At 43.1% G+C, this 23071-nt stretch overlaps 1 protein-coding gene across 1 annotated transcript in view; it reads left to right on the top strand.

Moving 5' to 3' along the window:
• Nucleotides 1-12652: 12652 nt before the first annotated feature.
• The window catches only part of LOC141162212 (uncharacterized), a 46709-nt gene continuing 36290 nt past the window's right edge, over nt 12653-23071 (top strand). The window contains exon 1 of the mRNA XM_073648069.1: nt 12653-12815. Coding sequence (XP_073504170.1) covers nt 12770-12815 — 46 coding nt within the window. The 5' untranslated portion in view covers nt 12653-12769. The remainder of the gene's footprint in view (nt 12816-23071) is intronic.

Here is a 23071-nt window from a genome sequence, read left to right as displayed (position 1 = left end):
AAGCACGTTTGAAGACTTGGGGGCTAGATATTAGACGGACTGTTTGGGGCAGTGCATTCCAGAAAACTGGTGCGGCACGAGAGAAGTCTTGGAGACGGAGGTGTGAGGTTCAGATTAAGGAGGATGTTAGTCTTAGATCAGTAGCAGAAAGGAGGGCATGGGAGGGGTGATAGACAGAAATGAGGGATGAGATATAGGGCGTTTTCGAACTGTGGAAAGCTTTGTGGGTGAGAGAAATGAGTTTGTATTGTATTCTGTAATGGATGGATAACCAGTGCAATGACTGGCACAGGGTAGGGGCGTCGGTGAAGCGGTCTGATAGAAATACGACCCTGACTGATGAATTCATAATGGATTGGAGAGGAGACAGTTTGTTGAGAGGGAGACTGATTAGAAGAGAGTTGCACTAGTCCAGATGAGAGTGAATAAGTAACAGTAACAGTTTTTACAGTATCAAAAGGTGGGAAAAGGTCCGATTCTTGAGATGTTTTTAAGGTGCAGGTGACACGGGGAGAACATACAAACTCCTTGCAGATATAGGTAGGTTAGTAGAGGGAAGAAAAACAAGGAGTTCAGTTTTGGAGAGATTCAGTTTCAGACAGAGGGAGGACATGATGTTAGAGACAGCAGAAAGACAATCACTGGTATTTTGTATTAGAGTGGAGGTGATGTTAGGTGAAGAGGTGTATAGTTGGGTGTCATCAGCATAGAGATGTTACTGGAAACCAAATCTGTTGATGCTTTGTCCAATAGTGGCAGTATACAAAGAGAAGAGGAGGGGACCAAGGACTGATCCTTGTGGAACCCCTATAATGAGGGGAAGATTAGAGGAAGAAGAGCCTGCAAAAGATACTGTGAAGGAGCAGTCAGAGAGGTAGGAGGAAAACCAGGAGAGACCGGTGTCCTTGAGGCCTATAGAGAGGAGCATAGTGAGGAGGCGCTGGTGATCCACAGTGTCAAAAGCTGCAGAGAGATCCAGGAGAAACAGCAGGGAGTAGTGATCATTAGATTTAGCTGTTAGTAGATTATTAGAGGCTTTAGTGAGGGCAGTTTCAGTAGAGTATGAGGAGTGGAAACTGCATTGTAAAGGGTCGAGAAGAGAGTTATCTGAGAGATAGCGGATTAGATGGGAGTGGACCAAGCGTTCCAGGAGTTTAGAGATGAAGGGAAGATTAGAGACCGGTCTGTAGTTCTGTAGTTAGCAGTGCAGTTCTGGTCCAGGGATGGCTTTTTAAGTAAAGGGGTGCATGAGTAAAAGTTAAGGGGTGCATAAATAAATGATTGCATGTTTGAATGAATGGGGAAAGATACCCGAAGAAAGAGAGAGGTTAAATATTTTAGTTAGGTAGGTAGTGACAGCAGGGGAAAGGGACTGAAGGAGATGTGAGGGAATAGGGTCACTCTTGCAGGTAGTAGGGTGACAAGAAGCAAGGAGTCTGGTCACTTCTTCTTCTTCTGTAACCGTCTCGAAGATGGAAAGTGAACTTGGGGTGCGAGAGGGAAGGGGATCCAGACTCTGAGGGGATTGTGCAAAAATGTCTTGATGGATATGATTGATTTTTTGTAGGAAATAAGCGGCCAGATCGTCAGCGCTTAGGTTGGTGACGTGAGTCTGTACTTTAGGACTCAGGAGGTAGTGGAAGGTTTCAAAGAGTCATTTAGGATTGTTGGCTAGAGATGTGATGAGAGTGGTAAAGTAGGCTTGTTTAGGCAGATGGAGAGCAGAGTTTTGAGCTTGAACTTATAGTGGATGAGTCTTCTGCCAAAAGTGATTCTCTCCACAGATGCTCAGCACACCTTGAGCAGCGCTGGAGAAAACATGTTTGCATCGTGTGCCAGGGCTGTCGTCTATGCTGGGTCATTCTGCGCGTAGCAGGTGCAGCTTCATCCAGGGCAATGTGTTATTATAGTGTGACAATGCTGAGTCTGGACAGGAGAGGGAGAGGATGGGAGCTAAAGATGACTGTAAATTGTTCATAAGCTGCTGGGTATTAATGGCACGTAGATTTCTGTGCATGGTAAGTGGGGGTGTCTTGGGTGGGGAGACCGTTCTTGACAAAAAGGAAAGAAGTTTGTGGTCAGAGAGTGGTAGATGGGAGTTAGTAAAGTCATCATGTTCGATACTCCGGTGTCAGAGACTTACAGAACGTATACGGAGTACGTTCGGAAATGGAAGGAACGGATGGCAGAGGCATACAACATAGCGTCCAAAGTGGTTACACAAGGACAGAGAAAGAGTAAGGAGTACTATGATCGAAAATGTTATGGAGCAGAATTGACCCCGGGAAGCCGGGTGCTAGTCAAGAACGTAAGTGACAAAGGCGGTCCAGGAAAACTTTGTTCGTACTGGGAAGACAAGGTGTATGTGGTCGTAAGGGGGAAAGCTCATGACAGCCCAGTGTATGAAATCCGATTGGAAACAGGGGACAAGAAAACCAGAATAGTCCATCGGAATTTATTACTACCCTGTGATTATCTCCCACCACAACAAGACTTCCCAGAAGCAGACCGACTGTAGCATCGGCGTCTCTGCCCCCTGACAGGCAGAGACGCCGTCCTCCTTACCGCCGCGCTCCTAGCCCGACGTCTTCCGGCTCTCCTGCTGCTGCGGCCGGTGCGCACAGCTTCCCGGGCACTGAGCTTAGGGCGCGCGCTCTCTCCCTCTTAAAGGGGCAGCGCACGCCGTCCTAAGGAGTCCTCGTCCATTGGCTGGAGGACTTCTCATATAAAATGCACCTCCTCCAAAATGGAGGTGCCCGTGCAAGGTTGTAGCTTTGTGTTCTAAGCTGCAGCACTCAGGTCCCGCTGCTAGTCTGACTACCAGTCCAGTACGCCAGCCTGACTACCAGTCCAGTCCGCCAGCCTGACTATCAGTCCAGTCTGCCAGCCTGACTACCGGTCTCTGCCAGCCAAGTACACTCTCCAGCCCGACGGTCTGCCTACGGTCCAAACCCGCCAGTCTGTCTATGGGCCAGGCTTGCCTGCCTACCTGGAGAACGTACCAATTACCTGCCGTGCCTACTAGCCAGCCTACCTGGAGGCTCCTGCCAGTTACCCGTGGTGTCTGCCAGTCCGTCTACCCGGATCACCCGTCAGCCTGCCTGCCGTGCTCATCTGCTGTACCGGTCAGTCCCTGCCTTCTGACCCGTGGGAGTCACCTGCTCTCATACAAGGACTGGCCCAGAGTAGCACCTGGTCCCTCTGCTCGGTCCTTCCCTGGTTCACGGAGTCGATTGAGCCACCGTGCAACCTTGGTCAGTCCGAGTTGATACCTAGTTACGCTCCTCTGGTCCCTCCTTGCACCGCAGCACAGAGGTTCCACCACCCGGATACGTAACACCGACATTGACCGAGATCAAGGAAACACCACAGACTGAAGCTCTGGAAGTGGATAGTGACCTTGAAAGTTCCAATGAGGAAGAGCATACCGTTGTATTTCTCAGACAGGCAAGGATAAGGACGTGCCATCCTCAAGAGAGTGAACTAAGTCTCCAGAGTTTATACCAAGGAGTACAGATGAAGTCCAGTTCAGCTCTGATGGTCGAACACCGGTCACTGAAGAGACCGATCGACACTTAGGAGTAGCAGAATTACCAGACCAGGTGGAAGAGGATGATTCAATAGAAGTACAGGAACTTACAGAGGCAGTTCCAAGATCATCTGAGTAAGTACGAGAAATGAGTGCGTCAGAAGAAACTCCTGTAACCGAAGAACCCGTGGTATCTGAGGAACAATCCACCAGAAGGATGTTGACTTGAGAAGTGAGGAGGCCCGTGATGCTGACGTATGAGACACTTGGTGAACCGAGTCAAGCGCCAAGGACTGTCGACTGGAAACAGGTATCTCTGCCTGCGGACCAGGTAAGCCCACTTGAGTGGTATTCACCACCGAGAGGCAGTATGGAAGATGTTGCCTGGTGGAAAGACTTGTTTTCATGCTTTGATTTTCCTTAAAAGACTTTGGAGAAACAAAGAACTGTTAAAGCATAAAAAGAGAGAGCTGGTTGAAGACGTATGAAAAGCTCCAGCTGAAGAGATGCTGATTGTTTTAATTGTGTTAATTGTTTATTTCTTACAGGCATCCTACAAGAAAAAGGTTGTAAAATTAGATTGTTATCAATGTTTATGAATGTTATACCAATTTCACAATGCCAATTTGTATATACTGTATAGTTATCCATCTTTCACCACTGTCTCAGAATTAGTCAGATTGATTGAAGAGTGTGACATGCAGAAGTAGTGCTGTTGCAGAGTGTGACATGCTGAAGTAGTGCTGTTTCTTTAAAAGCATTCAGCAACTATTAGAAGTAACACAAGCACAGGAGACAGGAAGTATTGTGCTCCAGAAGCATCCAGCAACTAGATGGGTTAACACAGTTACAGGAGAAGGGGAGTGTTTTAGCAGAGCCCCAGGAGGATTGTGGAGAAGTTGTTTAATGTCTGGCTGGAGCCAAAGAGAAAGGTGGCTTATGATCTGTATCTCACAGAATGCAAGGGAACAGAATTCAGGTTAGGAGGAAAGCTAAACAAAGGTCAGTTAGACTCCCTGAACTAACAGTGTGGAGTATTATCAGCAAAGAAGATAAGGACTGGAAGGAAGCCTGTCATAGAGCTCATCTCCCTCATCACCCCCTCCCACCCTCCATCTCAATGCAGGATAAAGAATGCTGTGTACTATTGAGTCCTTGTGAAGAAAAAGTCTGTGGTTGTGTCGGCATTAAAACTGTGCTGTACTGAGCTACCGAATAATAGACTGTGTACTGCTGTGCTGCAATGGAGACTGTACTGTTATTACTGGATCCTGTTGCACAAAGAGACATTTGCATTGCACTGGCCATGCCTCATTAAATGTTACTGTTCTACCGTTTATGAAGACTCTTGTCAGATGTGTCTGGTCAGCAACTGAATCTATTGTGTGCCTGAGAGAAGCTGCAGCCTATGGTCGCCCTGAGTAATGGTTCCCCCAGGATTTCAACGAATTCATGTAACCGGTCTTGCCCTTATCTGAACTTAGGCGGCGTGCGTGTAACACTAAGATTCGATCCATAGCCCTCTGGAAGGTGGCTGGGGCCCCCTGTAGTCCGAACAGCATCCGAGTAGATTGAAAGCGCCCATCAGGTGTCGAGAAAGCCGTCTTCTCCTTTGCCTTCTGGGACATGGGGATCTGCCAGTAGCCCTTTGTCAGTTCAAGAGTGGTGATGTACCTTGCCGGTTCAAGCCTCAAAATTAATTTGTCGACGCGGTGCATCGGGTACGTGTCACACTTGGACACCTCATTCAGCCGGCGATAGTCATTACAAAACCTCCACTCTCTGTTGAGTTTTGGCACGTGGACGATTGGGCTCGACCACCCACTCATTGACTCCTCTATCACCCCGAGGTCTAGCATCCTCTTCACCTCGTCAAAGATCACCTCCCGGCATGCTTCCGGTATCCGGTATGGCTTCAGATTCACTCTTATATGTGGCTCTGTCAGTACGTCATGCTTTACCACCTGAGTGTGCCCCGGCAACTCTGAGAACAACTCCCAATTTTGCTGTAATAGTTCCTTACACTGTTGCTTCTGGGCTGGCGATAGAGTCTCTGCTATAGTGACCTCTTCCACCTTGCCTTTGGGAGCAGCTCCCAGGCAAGATGTTTCCACAGGTTCCCGGTCCTGCCACGGCTTGAGAAAGTTCACATGGTATACTTGGTGCGGCTTTCATCGGCCAGGCTGGTGGACTCGGTAGTTCACTTCACTGAGTTTCTCCACCACCTCATACGGGCCTTGCCACTTGGCCAGGAACTTACTTTCAACAGTGGCAATGAGAACCAGAACGCGATCCCCAGGTTGGCACTGTCTCAGCCTTGCCCACCGGTTGTACACCCTTGCCTGGGCTTCCTGCACACGGAGGAGATGTTCCTTCACGATGGGCATCACTTTTGCCATTCTCTCCTGTAATGTTCAATGATGCTCCAGTGGGGTGTTACCTCGGCCTCCCAGGTTTCCTTGTCGATGTCTAGGAGACCACTTGGATGCCGGCCATATAGAAGCTCGAACAGAAAGAGAAGCCAGTAGAAGCTTGGGGAACTTCCCTGATGGAAAAAAATAGAAACGGACGCAGGTAGTCCCAGTCTCGACCATCCTTCTCAACGACCTTTTTGAGCATCGCTTTCAGAGTCTTATTAAAGCGCTACACCAGGCCATCGGTCTGCGGATGGTAAACGGAGGTTCGCAGCTGGGTAATTTGAAGCACTTTACACAGCTCCTTCATCACCTTGCTCATGAATGGGGTTCCTTGGTCTGTCAGGATTTCCTTCAGCAGGCCAGTCCTGGCAAAGATGTGGACAAATTCCTGGCATATGCTCCTACTGGACGAGTTCCTTAAGGGTACTGCTTCAGGGTACCGAGTCGCATAGTCCATGATGACCAAGATATATTAATGGCCCCGGGCCGATTTAACTAAAGGGCCCATGAGGTCCATGGCAATCCTCTCAAAGGGAACTTCTATCACAGGTAGTGGAACTAAGGGACTACGGAAGTGGGAGATGGGCGCTGTTATCTGGCAGGTGGGACAAGACCTATAATAGTTTAAGATCTCACGGTAAATCCTGGCCAATAAAACCTCCTCATTATTTTCTCCTTGGTTTTTTCAACCCCTAGGTGTCCCCCCAAAATAGGAGAGTGGACCATATCCAGTACCCTCCGTCTGTATGGCCCCGGCGCTAACAGCTGTTCCACTGTCTCACCGCTCCTTAGTTTAGCCACCCAATATAGCAACCCCCCTTGAACTGCAAAGTGGGGGAACCTGGGCAACCCCATTACATACAGTAACCTGGCCAAATGCCCCCTTTAAGGTTATGTCCCGAACTTGAGCAGTTCCAAAGTTCTCTACGGACACATCTAACTCAGGGAGGTCACCCTCCTCGGTCACCGTCTTGCTCTCATCGCCGTCAAGGACACACAGTGGGAACTAAACCACTTGAGACTTCGTCGGGGGTTCTTCTCCAGGGACATGGCTTTTCCCCACGCTACTTAGTCCGGTTCCCTTCCCCCACAAGTCCCAAAATAAAGAAAAATCATGGGCCAGTATGATGGGATGTATCAGGTCCTACTCCTTAACCACCCTGACCTTGTGGGACTGGGCACCACAGTCTGTTCCCACTGTCACTGTGGCCACGGGATAGTCCTTGGAGTCGCCTTGGATGCACCGAACGCCCACAGTTTTGGAAAGGATCAACTGGTAGGAAAGGGGAGCTCTGATTAAGGTCACCAGACCTCCCTGGGTCGACAGTCCACGCTGCAGGCTGGATAAGCATAATAGGAACACCGTCTACCTAGGCAGCAGTCCATAGGCTCAGTTTGGACACACCTTCTCATTTAAAGATTTTTCTGTATTTTCATGACTATGAAAATTTTACATTCACACTGAAGGCATCAAAACTATGAATTACCGTAACACATGTGGAATTATATACTTAACAAAAAAGTGTGAAACAACTGAAAATATGTCTTATATTCTAGGTTCTTCAAAGTAGCCACCTTTTGCTTTGATGACTGCTTTGCACACTCTTGGCATTTTCTTGAACTTTTTGGAAGGTGTATGTCCCATTACATCTGGCATAGAAGTAACACAGCATTTCTGAAAAGGAACATCATATCAACTGTAAAATATGGTGGTGGTAGTGTGATGGTCTGGGGCTGTTTTGCTGCTTCAGGACCTGTAAGACTTACTGTGGTAAATGGAACCATGAATTCTTCTGTTTGCCAAAAAATCTTGAAGGAGAATGTCCGGCCATCTGTTTGTGCCCTCAAGCTGAAACACACTTGGGTTATGCAGCAGGCAAATGATCCAAAACACACCAGCAGGTCCACCTCTGAATTGCTCAAGAAAAACAAAAGTAAGACTTTGGAGTGGAATAGTCAAAGTCCTGACCTTAATCCAATTGAGATGCGGTGGCATGACCTTAAAAAGGCAGTTCATGCTCGGAAACACTCCATTGTGTCTGAATTACAACAAAGACGAGTGGGCCGCCAAAATTCCTCCAGAGCATTGTAAAAGACTCATTGCCAGTTATTGTAAATGCTTGATTGCAGTTGTTGCTGCTAAGGACGGCCCAACCAGTTATTAGGTTTAGGGGGCAATCACTTTTTCACACAGGGCCCTGTAGGTTTGGATTTCTTTTTCCCTTACTAATATAGACTTTTATTTAAAAACTGCATTTTGTGTTTACTTGTGTTATCTTTGTCTATTACTTAAATTTGTTTTGTGATCTGAAACATTGTGTGAGAAACAAGTGTGAGAAACATGCAAAAGAATAAGAAATCAGGAAGGGGGCAAACACTTTTTCACACCACTGTATTTCTCACCTCTACCCACAATGTTCGCAAATATCTTGTCGTGTGAAGGTGAACTTTTTTCTTTAACCTAAATTGTTCTGAACGTCAATTAATTTAGTGTAGTTTCTATGGCTTCCTCCTTGACCGTTCACAGAACATAATGAAATGCTGAACCAAGTTTAGGGGTATGACTACTTACGTGCAGATCGTCACCTTCATACACGAGACTAAGTACAGTTTTAGCCTATGATCCTTTCTGCTTTTAATCATACCATGAACTATAACTCACTGATACCGCACAGATTCCTGATTACAGGCTGATCTGTGCAGAGATGGAAACCAACAACAGAGGGCTCCTATATAAAGACGCTATATATGCCATCGACATGGCTAGCCAAAGACCACTTCTTTCATGATTCTTAGGAGAATCCCTCACTGGTCTGTCAGTCCACTGGAAATTATAGATTGGAATAAGTAGCTCCTTATATTTGAATGTGTACTTTCAGTTGCCCCTCAAGAGCATAGATTGTGGTGGGCCAGCATGGCATGTGCCCCAGATGCAGAGGTAGATAGCAATAAGGAAGATCACAAGATGCAGAAAACATGCAGGTCGAGCATTCTTCCTTTGTCTTGTGTGTGTGCGTGTTTGAGAGAGATTACATATTAACCTGGTGTTTGCAATAATTAAATCAAAAAAGAGCAATGTAAATCGCTCAACGCAACTACTGTAACAAGTAGTTTCTCCAAATTCTACATAAAATTCCACTTTTACTGAATACTGCAGTCTCATAATTACTCACCCCTTCATGACAAGCATCTTTAGCACTTAGAAGAGCCTCTTTGACTGTTTTGAGCTGCTGAAAACGTGACACATAGTCAGACAGCAGGTTCTGGAAGCATTGCTGAGGAATCTTAGCTCATTCCTCATGGACAATGGCCTCTAGTTCACTAATATTCTTAGTTTATGTGCTCCTTCTTTAAATTCCAAAAAAAACATAACAAAAAAAGATGCTGCCTTACCAGCTCAAGGTCAGATTACCAATGCACTATCAGGATGCAGCAGACCCCCATGATAAAGGCGGGGGCAGCATTCGTGCAAAATACTGATGAAGACCGCCACTCACAAACCTAACAATTTTCCATGCAAATTACAGATTGTCCAGCAGCACAATCAAGGTCTGCTACATTTCATCCAGGTGATTGCCTGGCTATTTAGATAGCTGACAGTGGTCAAAGCATTGTCAGTTGTAGCTTTGCTCGGTGGTGTGTGTTCCTTGTGCTCTGTGTTCTGATCTTTGTTGCCTGGCCTTGGAATTTGCCTTTTCACTATTTGTATTGCCCCTTTGCCATTGATTTACTTTGATCTTCCTTGCCTGACCTCAGACTTTGCCATTTGACTATTTGTTTGTTTTGCCCCTTTGTCTTTTACATACACTCCTGGTATTTATCCCCAGGCTCCTTGACTCCCCTGTCTCACGGCTTGTTTGTGAGAAGTGACTAGCTAGCATCACACAGACACTGTGCATCACACATGCCTGTGTGACTGGTGCTCTATGGAAGCCTCATCTTTGTGCATTTTTAATACTAGGCAACCACCCCGTACTGCATCCTGCTAATGCATTGGTAATCTGATCTGGTGTTTGTAAGGCTGTTTATTTTTTTGTGATTTTTTTTTTTTTGTGATTTTTTTAATTCATTTTTTTTGCAAGCCCTTCTTTAAATTCCACACAAGAATTTTCTAAGTGGTTCAAGTCAGGTGACTGTGACGACCACTCCTAAATATTCCAAGACTTCCTCCAAAACAAAGCTTTGGTGGACTTTTATGCTTTAAATAACTGTCCTTTGAAGGTCTAGGATCTAAGCTTTTGCTTCCTTACAGAAGGCATGATATTTTCTCCTCAGATTTCTTGACAGAAGATTGAATTCATCTTGTTTTCCATACAAAGGAGTCCTAGATCATCAACAAGCCCCTGCAATGCTTCACTGTAGGCATCACCAAGCCTCTGACAAGCTTCACAATAGGCATCACCGAACCCCCGCCATACTTCCCATTAGGCATCACCGAGCCACTGCCATGCCTCACTGCAGGCATCACCAAGCCTCTGCCAAACTTCACAATAGGCATCACCGAACCCCCGCCATACTTCCCAGTAGGCATCACAGAGCCACTGCCATGCCTCACTGCAGGCATCACTGAGCCATCCATAGGCCTGAAAAGTTTGAATCTTGTCTCATTGCTACACAGAACAAAATCCCAAGACTTCAGCTATTTATTTATATGGTTTTGAGCAAGGTGTAGCCAGCTTTTCTTGTGCTTTTGATGGGAAGTATATCATAGAGTTCAGGAAAAAAGACCTTAAGTGTTTATTTTGCGAACTGAAATCTCAGTGCCTGCTGCCTCCAAATCTTTCTGCAGGTCTTTTGCAGTCACTCTTGGGTTTTTGATCACCTGCCTTCTCAGTAACCCAGTGACAGCCAATGACAACTTCCTCTTAGTGATGAGCAAGCGTGCGCGTTTAATCCTTTCGCCGAGCATGCTCGGGTGCTTTCCGAGTATCTTCATATATTAAGTTTGAGTCCCTGCGTCTGCATGATTTATGACTGTTAGTCAGCCTATTAGTCAGCCTCAACATATGTGAGGATTTCCTAACAAACAGGCAATTTCTGCATGTGTTGAGGCTAACTAACAGTCATAAATCATGCAGAAGCAGAGAATATACGAGCACGCCAAAGATACTCGGAAAGCACCCAAGCGTGCTCGGCGACAGAGTTAAATGAGCACGCTCTCTCATCACTACTCCTCTATTTGCCATATCCATGTAGTGTAGTGAGTGCTCTTTTAACTGCTTCCAGATTGCTGATAGACTTTAACCATCTGGGTGGTCCGCACTTTACTCTGCTGCTCCTTGTATGAAATCAAGCAACTCCAGGAGCTGGGAGGAACCACTATAAGAGATGGCCAGACTCCCCACAGAGAACACAGAGGTGACTTATTTACATCTCTGCCTTATCACTGTATATACAGTGCTGAAAATGTGCTCTACATTCAGTATAGGAAGCACTAACTATCATGTGATCTCAGGGTATAAGGAGATAGCAGGAGCTGCTGGGTCTTAGGAGATCTAGATAGCTCTGTAGCCAAGCCAGTAGACTGAATTTCCCCTGTAACTGGGGCTAATATTTCAGCCTCAGGTAAAATTAACAATAAAAAGAACGTATTAGGCCACGTTCACACGTTCAGTATTTGATCAGTATTTCACATCAGTGTTTAAAAGTCAAAATCAGGAGTGGAACAATTAGGGAAAAGTATGATAGAAACACGTCACCACTTCTGCATTTTTCACCCAGTCCTGGTTTTGACTTAGAAATACTGATGTGAAAACTAACCAAATACTGAGCGTGTGAACATGGCCTTAATATGCACCCCCCAGAGGTCTTTGAAGACAGAAAACAAAATCTGTCTAATATGCAAAAATAATCTCTTTAGAAAGGGGAGTGCAATTTAAAAGATTTTCTCATGGACTTGTGTAGGCATACAAAAAATATATAAAAAATGTGAACAACAGCCAAGCATTTCCTTTGTTCGTAAAAAAAAAGAAAAGAAAAATGACATAAAAATTAAGCACCATCCATAGTGAAAAAGGCAAAAATTATTTGCATATTTGATAAAGAACATTTTTAGAGCCGTTAAAACCTCATGTGCAAAAATCCCTAAAATGTTTCCTTATCAGAAGGGGGAAAATTGTCCTGAACTGGATATATTTGAATGTGTGAACTATATTTCCATCTGTATCACTAGGAACAATCAATATGTTTGTATATTTTTGTATACTTTTCCTTGTTTGTGCAAAGCAATGATCTCTTCTCCTAACTTTTTGGATTACTCTTTTGACAATCCAAGAATATTCGTGAAGTGGAAGCCACTGACTATGAGAACTGGACTAAGATTCCTCAAGAGCGCTGCCAGAAGCTGGTGTCTGGCTATTCATCACGTTTACAGCAGATCCTAACAGCCAAAGGGGCTCTACTAAGTACTAAAGACGTTAGTCATCAAGGGGGTGAATAATTCTGAGACTGCAGTAGTCAGTGAAAGTGGTATTTTGTGATGAATTTTGAGAAACCACTTGCTATATTGGTTGTTTTGCGCTATTTACATTGGTCTTGTTTCATTGGTTTATTGAAAACAGCAGAAAGATTGTAAATTTTGGTAATAAACCTAATTTGTAATGGGGATTGAATTTTTTTTTATTACAACTGTGTATCCCAATATATAGTACAAAAAAAGATTGTAAGAGAAGATTTAGTGTAAGGGAAGCAATGAATACCGACACTGATGAGATGTGACGAATGAGAAGAGGAAGTCTTAGCGCAGAGATAAGTGTAATGTATATTCTCCCGTGTATTTCCTGCATTCACAGTATGTGACACTGAACATGATCATCTTACTATAATGTCAAGAATGCCATTTATTTTACTTGCATTTCTTCATTTGTCTGGTAAGTTATTACTTTTTTTGTCTATAATATAGATAGATAGATAGATAGATAGATAGATAGATAAATAGATAGATAGATAGATAGATAGATAGATAGATCGATGTGTGAAATTATCCACAATGATTCCTGCCAGAACTAGTTGCTTTACATATTCTTTTTAAATGCATTCTCAGTATTAAATTGCATTTTATTATTCAGCAGTGCTCCTACGAGGATTTCAGTGATATTTCTGGTGATAGTACTGTCTATATACCTGTAAAGAGCATGAATGTATTCAGGAAAACATGCGCATCACTACAATATGTAATTTCTAGTAAAAGCCTAAGAAATATTGCCATGTGTAAAGCTAGCCATATACGTGATCTACTAGCTCATAGGCATGCATGCTCGGACACAGTAACAAAGGAGCAGATGAAATACAACAGCGACTGTCAATGGGCAGTCGAAAGGCATTAGAGAAAAGTCATCCAAACCTGCCAATATTGGTGAGATTGACTCACCGTCTATTATGTATGGGGGCCTCCTGACATGAGAAGTATCTAGTGTCTTAAACTTCAGTAGACAATCCTTCTGTTTTCCATGGAGATATGACGTCACCAGAGGAGTCTGGCTGCAAGTCTCTCATAAAAACCACAGCAGCGATCGGCCGAGTGCAGAGTTCCTGTTTTTCGGGAAATTGGGAGAGATAGCTGTCAGCTGAGAGATCATTTGGCTGACAGCTATCTAATTTGTATGGGGGCATTAAGGCTATTCTGCTAATCAGCAACTTTAGGCGACTTTTATCTTAACTGATGGACAACCTAAATAATTTTTTAGCCTTTTTGTGGGAAACCACAGGTTTTGGTGGCAGACAAAAATATTAAAATATCACTTTCTAATCCTACACCTGTAGTATCTATAAAATATATAAAATACATTTTTCAATTTCCAAATCAGAGTAAGTAAAATATTTAAAAATGCAGTGATTGATAACAGAGGGCGTCAGTTATAGAGTGAAAAACTATGGTAGGAAATCTGGTTAGCAAGTCAATATGTTTAATTGCACTTACTACAGAAATTTTGGTGCATTTTGTTCTTTTTTTTTCCTTTTTTAGGGTGCTTATCTATATCCCGCTTTTCTGTTCTTTTTTTGTGTTCACTTCTTCAATACTAGCACACACGAAAACACACACCTATACAGCTCTGGCAAAAATTAAGAGACCACTGCAAAATTTTCAGTTTCTCTGATTTTTCTCTTTATAGTTATATTTTTGAGTAAAATGTACATTGTTGTCTTAGTCTATAAACTACTGACAACATGTCTCTGAAATTCAAAGCTAAAAATGTTGTATTTATTTGCAGCAAATGATAAAGCGTCAAAATACTAAAAAAGAAACAGTGCTTTCAGACCTCAAATTACTCATGTTTTAACTCAGGAAGAGTTTAGAAATCAATATTTGGCGGAATAGCCATGATTTTTAATCACAGCTTTCATGCGTCTTGGCATGCTTTCCAATACAAAAATATTCAGTGGTCTCTTAATTTTTGCCAAAGCTGTAGATGTTAATATTTATATAGCTATATATGTATAAGTACACACACATACATATATTTATATGAATATATATATTGGAAGAGAATAAAAAAGACATATACATGTTGTTTTTGCTGCCAATTAATTCCAACTGAAACCTGTAGTGACATCCCAAAAAAGGATTAAAATATATTTAGGTTGTCCCTCAGTTAAAAGTCGCCTAAAGCTGCTGATTTGGGATGATTAGCCGAATGGCCTTAATGCCCCCATACAAATTTTTTAGGCAGGTCTGGAAAAAAATTCTGCAATATATGAATAATAAGGAATAAAATAAGAACTGGCAGCAGCCAGTGAGTCCTAGCTACACCCATCTATTCAGTGTCGGACACAGACAGAAAAGGGTCCTTGTGCAAGTATATTGTCTCCTAGATGTCCAATAATTATATCTATGAGAGAACCTGCTTGCTGCTTTGGGGTGGTAGTGGCCTCCTTGCCTTTTGGGCCCCTGTGCAGCTGCACACAATGCACCAATGATATGTCCACTGCTACATTTACTGTTTGGAGAACTCTGGACAGGAGTAGTCATCATTAAAGAATTAGAGCCAAAACAACCTTGGAATAAGTTCAAGCGACTCAACTATGCACAAAAACATAGAAAATGGGATGCAGAAAAAGCGGTAGCAGGTGCCCTGAACTGTTGAGTCAAAGTGTGAAATATTTGCTTGTAACAAAAGGCACTTTGTTTGCCGAAGAGTCGGAGAGCGGCACTGCAATGAGTGTCTGCAGGCAGCAGTGAAGCATGGTGGAGGTCACTTGTAAGTTTGTAGCTACATTTAAGAAAATTGAGTTGGTGATTTGGTTAAGATTAATTGAGTCCTCAATGCTGAAAAATACAGGGAGATGCTTATCCATCATTCGATACCATCAGGGATATGTCTGATTGGCTCCAATTTTATGCTTCAGCAGTACAATGACCCAAACATACAGTCAATGTTATTAAGAACTACCATCAAAGAAAGGAAGAAGGAATCCTGGAAGTGATGAGATGGCCCCATAGAGCCCTGAGCTCATTGAGTCTATGTGGGATTACATGAAGAGACAGAAGGATTTGCGCAAGCGACTTCCACATAAGATCTGTGGTTAGTTCTCCAAGATGTTCAGAACAAGCTTCCTTCAGAGTTCCTTCAATAATGGTGTAAAAGTGTACCTAGAAGAATTCATTCTGTTTTGAAGGCGAATATTGATACAATTTAGATTTCTCTTTTTTTCATTCTTTTTGCGCTTTGTTCATTTATAGATTAAATTTAAACTTTTAACACTTCTATTTTTAAAATCATTCTTACTTTTCAGCATTTTTTCCACACCTTCCTACAATTTTTGCACAGTAATGTACTTATACATACACACACTTATAGTTATTTTTTTGCTACAAGATTTTTGTTCTATTTATTTGTTACATATTTCTTGGTGCAAGATGATATGGCATTATTTGTGGAGGATTAACTTTACATTGAAGATGTAAGAATTTGATGGCGTGTAGAGTTTTTCTCACAATTAGCCCTTACGGCTAGTAAAACTAAATAAAGAATAATAATAATATTGATTAACATACACTAATGCTAATATACCGGATAAAGTTATATCAAATCTGTTTTTTAACAGAACCAATAATTATTAGAATTGAAAGAAATTATTCAATTTATTTTGGTTAAAGATATGAGTTGGCGTCCCTCTCATGCCAGTATATATTGGCAGAAATACCACTGTAGTAGTTGCAATGAAATTTACTACTAAATGTGATCTTCTGGCCCCATAACTAAAATGCCAAAAGGATCATTGGCATATTCATTTCTTTTATTGTCAGATGTACATTTACTTTCTTTTCTTTCCTACTTGTCTGTCTCTGTAGGCTCCTTTTATTTTTCTCTGTTTTGTACGTGTGTGAATGTAATTCTATGTATGTATCGTCTGTATGTGAGAGTACATGTGTAGTTATGTGTTCATGTGTGGTCAGACTGCCCAAAAAGAAGTTTCTTTGGTAAGTTCAGACTTAACCATAATAATCTCCAAAGGTCAACCAAAAGAAAACCCAATTTCAAAGGTGACTTGGGCGCCAATCACTTGGCACAAGGGTCTATTTCTTATGGGAAAACTCAGAAATGACATATTGGATCTTATTGATGATACGTCTTGTGTAGAGATGAGAAGATCAGGCAAAATTTGAATTCACCTATTCACGTATTCTTTCCTCAGAACTTCGATTCAGACTCCAGAACATATTAAACATAATAAGTAAAAAATTAAAAAAAATCCTTATACTCACCTCACCGCTCAACTCTCTGGCCCCTCCGTTCCTCATCATCATCATCGATCTGGTCCTCTTCACATCTTCTGATCAGTGAAATCCCCAGGCCTCTCACACTGAGCCAGGACTTCCGGTTCTGATAGGACACAGGATAGTTCTAAGGAAGTTCTCGACAGGTCACAACATTATGACACGTGCCATAATCTTGTGCGCGTCGGAAGTCCCGGCTCTGTCCTAGAGGCCCAAGGACTTCGGTACGAGCAGCTGCGATCAGAAAATGCAAAGAGCACCAGATAGGTGATGTTGAAGAGTGGAGAGGCCAGAGAGATGAGTATAGGGATTTTTTTTTACCCATTTGAAGATCCTTTATGATCCAGAGAAATGGCGATCACTTTGCTGGATCCATAAGGAAGCAAATTACAAAGAAAATACTGCGGATTTATATAAAATTCAAGTAGAATTCAATTCAACTCTTGCTTATTAGCCTATACTTTCTATTGAATCCTTACTCTGCTCTGTGTGTGCGCTCAGGCAGGAGCTGTATGCTCCTTTCTGCTGAGCTGCCTGGGGGTCTATTGAGCAATCAGTCGGGGTCTCAAAGATCTGCAGACAAAAATATTAAATAAATATTAAAAAATAATATGACAACACAAACCAATTGCATTTTTTTTTATAAATCCAATTTTTTTTTCACTATTTAATAAAAAAAAATTATACAAGTTGATATTGCTGTAATGATACTGACCCGGAGAATCATGTTTCTGGGTCATTTTTATTTTATTGCACAATGAACATTGTAAAATTAAACCCCCAAAAAACAATGATGTAATTGTGTTTTTTTTATTCATCATTTCACCACACTTGGAATTTTTTTTTAAATTTTTCAGTAAACTATATGGTATTAAAAATAGTGTCTTGTAAAAAATACAACTTGTCCCACAAAAAATAAGCTATGTTGACAGAAAAATAAAAAAGTTATGGCTTTTGGAAGAAGGGGAGAAAAAACTAAAATACATGAGAAAAAATTGGTTGCTGCAGGAAAGGGTTAAATAATAAGCGAGCCCTAAAAAAAATATTAGTGAAATTTATCTTTTGGCATTGTGGCCTGAAAATTTGAAATATTTTCATCTACAAATCTCAGATTACCAAATATTTTGGATCATTATTTTGTTGTTCATACAAAAGTATATACAATGCATATGTGAAGGTTGAGAATGTTTAAAGGGAATCTGCCACCAGATTTTTGCTACCCCATCTGAGAGTAGAATAATGTAGAGACAGAGACCCTGATTCCAGCAATGTGTCCCTTACTGGGCTGCATGCTGTCATTTTGAAGTCTCATATCCGGTAATCTCTGCTCAGTTTTGAAATTCAGAATATTTAGAAGTTCTATATAAATAATATTGGCGCATTATTGTGTGCAGGACAAAAGGAATTAATTATATTATTTTTAATCTATTTTTTCCCTCTGTGTAATTCTAAGCTGTCATAGATATTTGGGGACCAATGTAAAAAAATATAATTAGGTATTATTTTCATATCTGTGCTTTACTTATTTCTCTGGTTTATACCCTTCTCAGAATGATGCTATTGTATATTTAATAAAAATGTCCTTAGTGTTAGAATATATTTATTTTGTTGAGATCTATGGACTCATCTGATGTATGATCAGCAAAAACTTACCTAGGTAATCAACTGATCAGCGAACTGGTTTTAGTTAAAAAAAGAAAAAAAAAGGGATAACTCCTTTAATACTTCCATATTTGTTCACAATTTTACAGTTTTCCTATAGAATCATTTTATGTAAAAAGTTGAGCAATTGTGTAACTATATTCCATCACTTATTATGTACTGCTTCTGAATTACGGCCTCTATTATACTCCAGAGCTACAATTACAATTCTGCACGTTTCAAATGTAGCAACATTCTCTGTTGGCTCTGCAAAGAGCTTCTTTGAGTAATTTGTATTCTTGGAAGTGCTGCCTTTATCAGAGTGCAGTAATCTGATGTATTATAAAAAACGAATCAGGACACTGCATTATAGGAACTCAGACAAGTTGTAAAATTTGAAGATGTCAAGAATTTGTCCAAGCCACTCCAGTTTGCAAGTCACAGCCTTTTGTCCCTATATAAGAATTTTTACATTACTGATCCTGTACTGACCCTGAGTTATATCCTGTATCATACTCCAGAGCTGCACTCACTATTCTGCTGATGCAATTACTGTGTACATACATTACATTACTTATCCTGTACTGATCCTGAGTTACCTCCTGTATTATACTCCAGATCTGCACTCACTATTCTGCTGGTGCAGTCACTGTGTACATACATTACATTACTGATCCTGAGTTACACCCTGTATTATACTCCAGAGCTGCACTCACTATTCAGCTGGAGGAGTCACTGTGTACATACATTACATTACTGATCCTGAGTTACATCCTGTATTATACTCCAGAGCTGCACTCACTATTCTGCTGATGCAGTCACACTGTACATACATTACATTACTGATCCTGTACTGATCCTGAGTTACATCCTGTATTATCCTCCAGAGCAGCACTCACTATTCTGCTGGTGCAGTCACTGTGTACATACATTACATTACTGATACTGAGTTACATCCTGTATTATACTCCAGAGCTGCACTCACTATTCTGCTGGTGCAGTCACTGTGTACATACATTACATTACTGATCCTGTAGTGATCCTGAGTTACATCCTGTATTATACTCCAGAGCTGCACTCACTATTCTGCTGGTGCAGTCACTGTGTACATACATTACATTACTTATCCTGTACCCATTCTGTGTTACATCCTGTATTTGTTATGATCTGCTACAGGGACTAAGGAAAGACAGGAGATCTGTCCCTACAATAGAACTAAACTAGATCCCTACGATGTAACGGGGAACCTGATCCTGCGATCAGACCCGCTAAAGTCCTCGGCTAGTCTGTACGAAGACCTATAGATGTGAGGGAGAGATCCCTACAAGAACTAGAGACTGGGATAAGTTTGGACACCTCCTAGCAGAAATAGTAGCAGTCAAAGACAAACACACAACAAAAAGCATAGAGGTCAGAAGACCTAGCAAAACTAACAGAGAACGGCAACAGAGCACCAAGCTAGCTCAAGAGTAGTAAATACAATGAAGTCCAGCAAGGCCAGGAGGGCGGAGCCGGATTAAATAGGCAAAAATGGTCATGTGACCAGCAAACTAAAAAAAACCTAACAGGAGAGTTCTAACAGTACCCCCTCTTCTAAGAGGATCCTCCGGATCCCCTAGGCCCAGGCTTACCAGGAAACCTCCTGTGAAAAGCTCTGACAAGTCTGGAAGCAGAAACATCATCCGCCCTCACCCATGAGTTATCCTCAGGTCCGAAACCCTTCCAAGCGACGAGATACTGCAAACTCCCTCTATACCGTCTAGAATTTAGGATGCGGGAAATTTCATATTCCCCGTCCTCCACCACCGGAGGAACAGTGGCAGAGGCGTCACCATCCGACACATCAGCTTTTTTCAACAGAGAAACATGAAACACCGGGTTAATCTTCCAGGACGTAGGAACCTCCAACCTAACAGCAGATTGGTTAACTATCTGAAGCACCTTAAAGGGCCCTACGAACTTGGGACCCAATTTTTTAGAAGGAATCCTCAATCGCAGATTCTTAGAGGACAACCAAACCATGTCACCAACAGCAAACAAAACCTCTTGCCGTTTCCTATCAAAGTACCTCTTAGATTTTTTGTTAGCCTCCTGAAGATTACCACGCACATCCGTCCAAACTCTCTCCAAATCACCGGAAAAACTCTCCTCCTCAGGCACAGCCGAAACCAATTTGGAGAATGACCCAAAAGACGGATGTCTCCCAGAACAACAAAAAAAAGGCGAACACCCAGCAGAAGAGGATGTATGGTTATTAAGAGCAAATTCAGCAAGTGGCAGAAACTCAGACCACCCCTCTTGATTGTCTGCCACAAAACAACGCAAGAACTGCTCAACATCCTGGTTCTTCCTTTCTGTCTGGCCATTAGACTTAGGATGATATCCGGATGAAAACGACAAATGAACTCCCAACCTGTCACATAAGGCACGCCAAAAACGAGCCACGAACTGAGGTCCCCTATCAGAAACAATGTCAGTAGGAACACCATGTAGTCTGACAATTTCCTTGACAAAGGCCTTAGCGAGTGTCTTAGCGCAAGGCAGTTTGATGAAGGGAACCAAGTGACACATCTTGCTAAAACGGTCCACGACCACCCAGATGACCGTGAAACCTTCAGAGGGGGGAAGGTCAGTAATAAAGTCCATAGCCAGATGTGTCCAAGGTGCACTAGGAACCTCCAGAGGGCAAAGCAACCCCGCAGCAGGAGCATGCGAAGACTTGGATCTAGCACACACAGTACATTGGCGCACCCACTTAATGACTTCCTTCTGCCATCCAGGCCACCAAAAACTTCGACCCACAAGTCTCTTGGTCTCAGAAATTCCTGGATGACCTGCCAACCGAGACTCATGACACTCAACAAACAAATCTCTCCTAAAGGTCCTAGGCACAAACAACCTCCCATGGGGAGTGTTAGATGGGGCATTCTCCTGAGCTTTAAGAATCTCATCCTCCAAAACGGAGTCCAAAGCAGCAATCACAACACCTTCTTGTAAAATGCTCTCCTCTTCCTCCTCAACACCGACCATGGGAGAAAAGCTGCGAGACAAAGCATCCGCTTTAACATTCTTGGTACCCGGGATGTAAGTAACGGAAAAATTAAACCGCGAGAAAAAAAGTGCCCACCTAGCCTGACGGGCATTCAAGCGCTTGGCAGCATCAAGATAGATCAGATTTTTATGATCAGTGAAAACCTGAATGGGAAATTCAGCACCTTCCAAGAGATGACGCCAGTGTTCAAATGCGAGTTTAATCGCCAGCAATTCCCGATTACCAATATCGTAATTAAGTTCAGTCTCAGAAATTTTTTTTGAAAAAAAAGCACAGGGATGTACTCCATCCTTGCTTTCCTGAGACAACACCACACCGACCCCCACCGAAGAAGCATCAACCTCAACCAAAAACGGCTTAGTCACATCAGGCTGCATAAGGATGGGAGCAGAGGTGAACCTCTCCTTTAGAAACACAAAAGCTTCAATGGCCTCAGAAGTCCACTGAACCGAATTAGCACCTTTCCTGGTGAGATCGGTCAGCGGTTTGACAATAATAGAATTTTTTTTTATGAATTTTCTGTAATAATTGGCGAAACCCAAAAACCTCTGTATCGATTTCAAACCAATAGGCCTAGGCCATTCCTGCACAGCTTGAACTTTAACCGGGTCCATCTCAAAACCTTCAGTGGAGATAATGTAGCCCAAAAAACTAATTCTCTGTACAGCGAACTCACATTTCTCCAGCTTAGCAAAAAGCGAATTGTCCATTAATAACTGTAATACCTCACGTACGTGTAGCACCCTGAGGATTCGGCTGCTACAGGGGTATTGCACCTCAACCCAGAGGTGTGATATTCCACTCCCGGGTAAGGAAGGAGTGTGGAACTGAGCTCGGTAGGCTGCATGCACTACACACATCCCATTTCCGAGGAGCAGACCGACGGTACTCCCACTTAGAAATGTGCAGGTACGACCGAGTCTGTTCCTGGCTGGAGTGGGAGGGGGGTGGTACATCCCAAGTAGTGTAGGGGCAGATAGGGGGAGCAGCCTGGGTAAAGATAGGAGCTCATTGGGTGCTGGTCACCTGAGCTCACACATAGAGGGTGTATATAAGGTGGGCACCAACTAAGAACAGGGTCAGATGCAGAGAACAAGTCAGCAAGCAGAGGAGAAGAGAGACCCAGAGTGAGAGAGGAGAAGAGAAAGAGAGACCCAGAGGGGGGGAAACAGCAGAAAAGGACTCCAAGATCCCAACTTAAATCCCCGGGTGAAGAGTCGGCACAGGGTACCGGATCCCAAACTGGCGGGGGCAGAAAACACACCCTAGCCAGAGACCGGAGACCGTGGGCAGCGTTTGCCACGGTCACCCATCACATCCACCCCGAAGGCACACCACATGAAGGGTCAGGGAACCCAGGGCCAAGGGTGTCCCAACAGAAGGCCCGAGGGAGCTGGACCTAGGTGGATCACTGGTGGGGACGGCCAGAGAACGGGACAGAAGGAGAGCTCAGGGCCACGCTCCGGACTTGTTTGGGGGTTGGCTGGATCCAGAACCTGGTGGACGCAGCACGGCTCGGGTGGTCACTCGAAGCTGGAGTGACCAGTACAACATCTGCAGTAAGTAAACACCCTTAACTGCACAACCCGACTCTGTCTTCATTGCCGTCTGCACTGCACCACCACAACCCCCATCCTCTGCACCTGTCCCCCCTGAGGCTATACCCCTCCCGTTGGGGGTTATCTCACCAAGCTGCGCACCCACCATCAGCCTCA

The sequence above is a fragment of the Phyllobates terribilis genome, unplaced genomic scaffold, assembly GCF_046119375.1.
Source record: "Phyllobates terribilis strain yellow unplaced genomic scaffold, ASM4611937v1 Scaffold_1__5_contigs__length_1240528914, whole genome shotgun sequence".
In the NCBI taxonomy this organism is placed as follows: domain Eukaryota; kingdom Metazoa; phylum Chordata; class Amphibia; order Anura; family Dendrobatidae; genus Phyllobates; species Phyllobates terribilis.
This window is presented reverse-complemented; position numbering and strand designations above follow the sequence as displayed.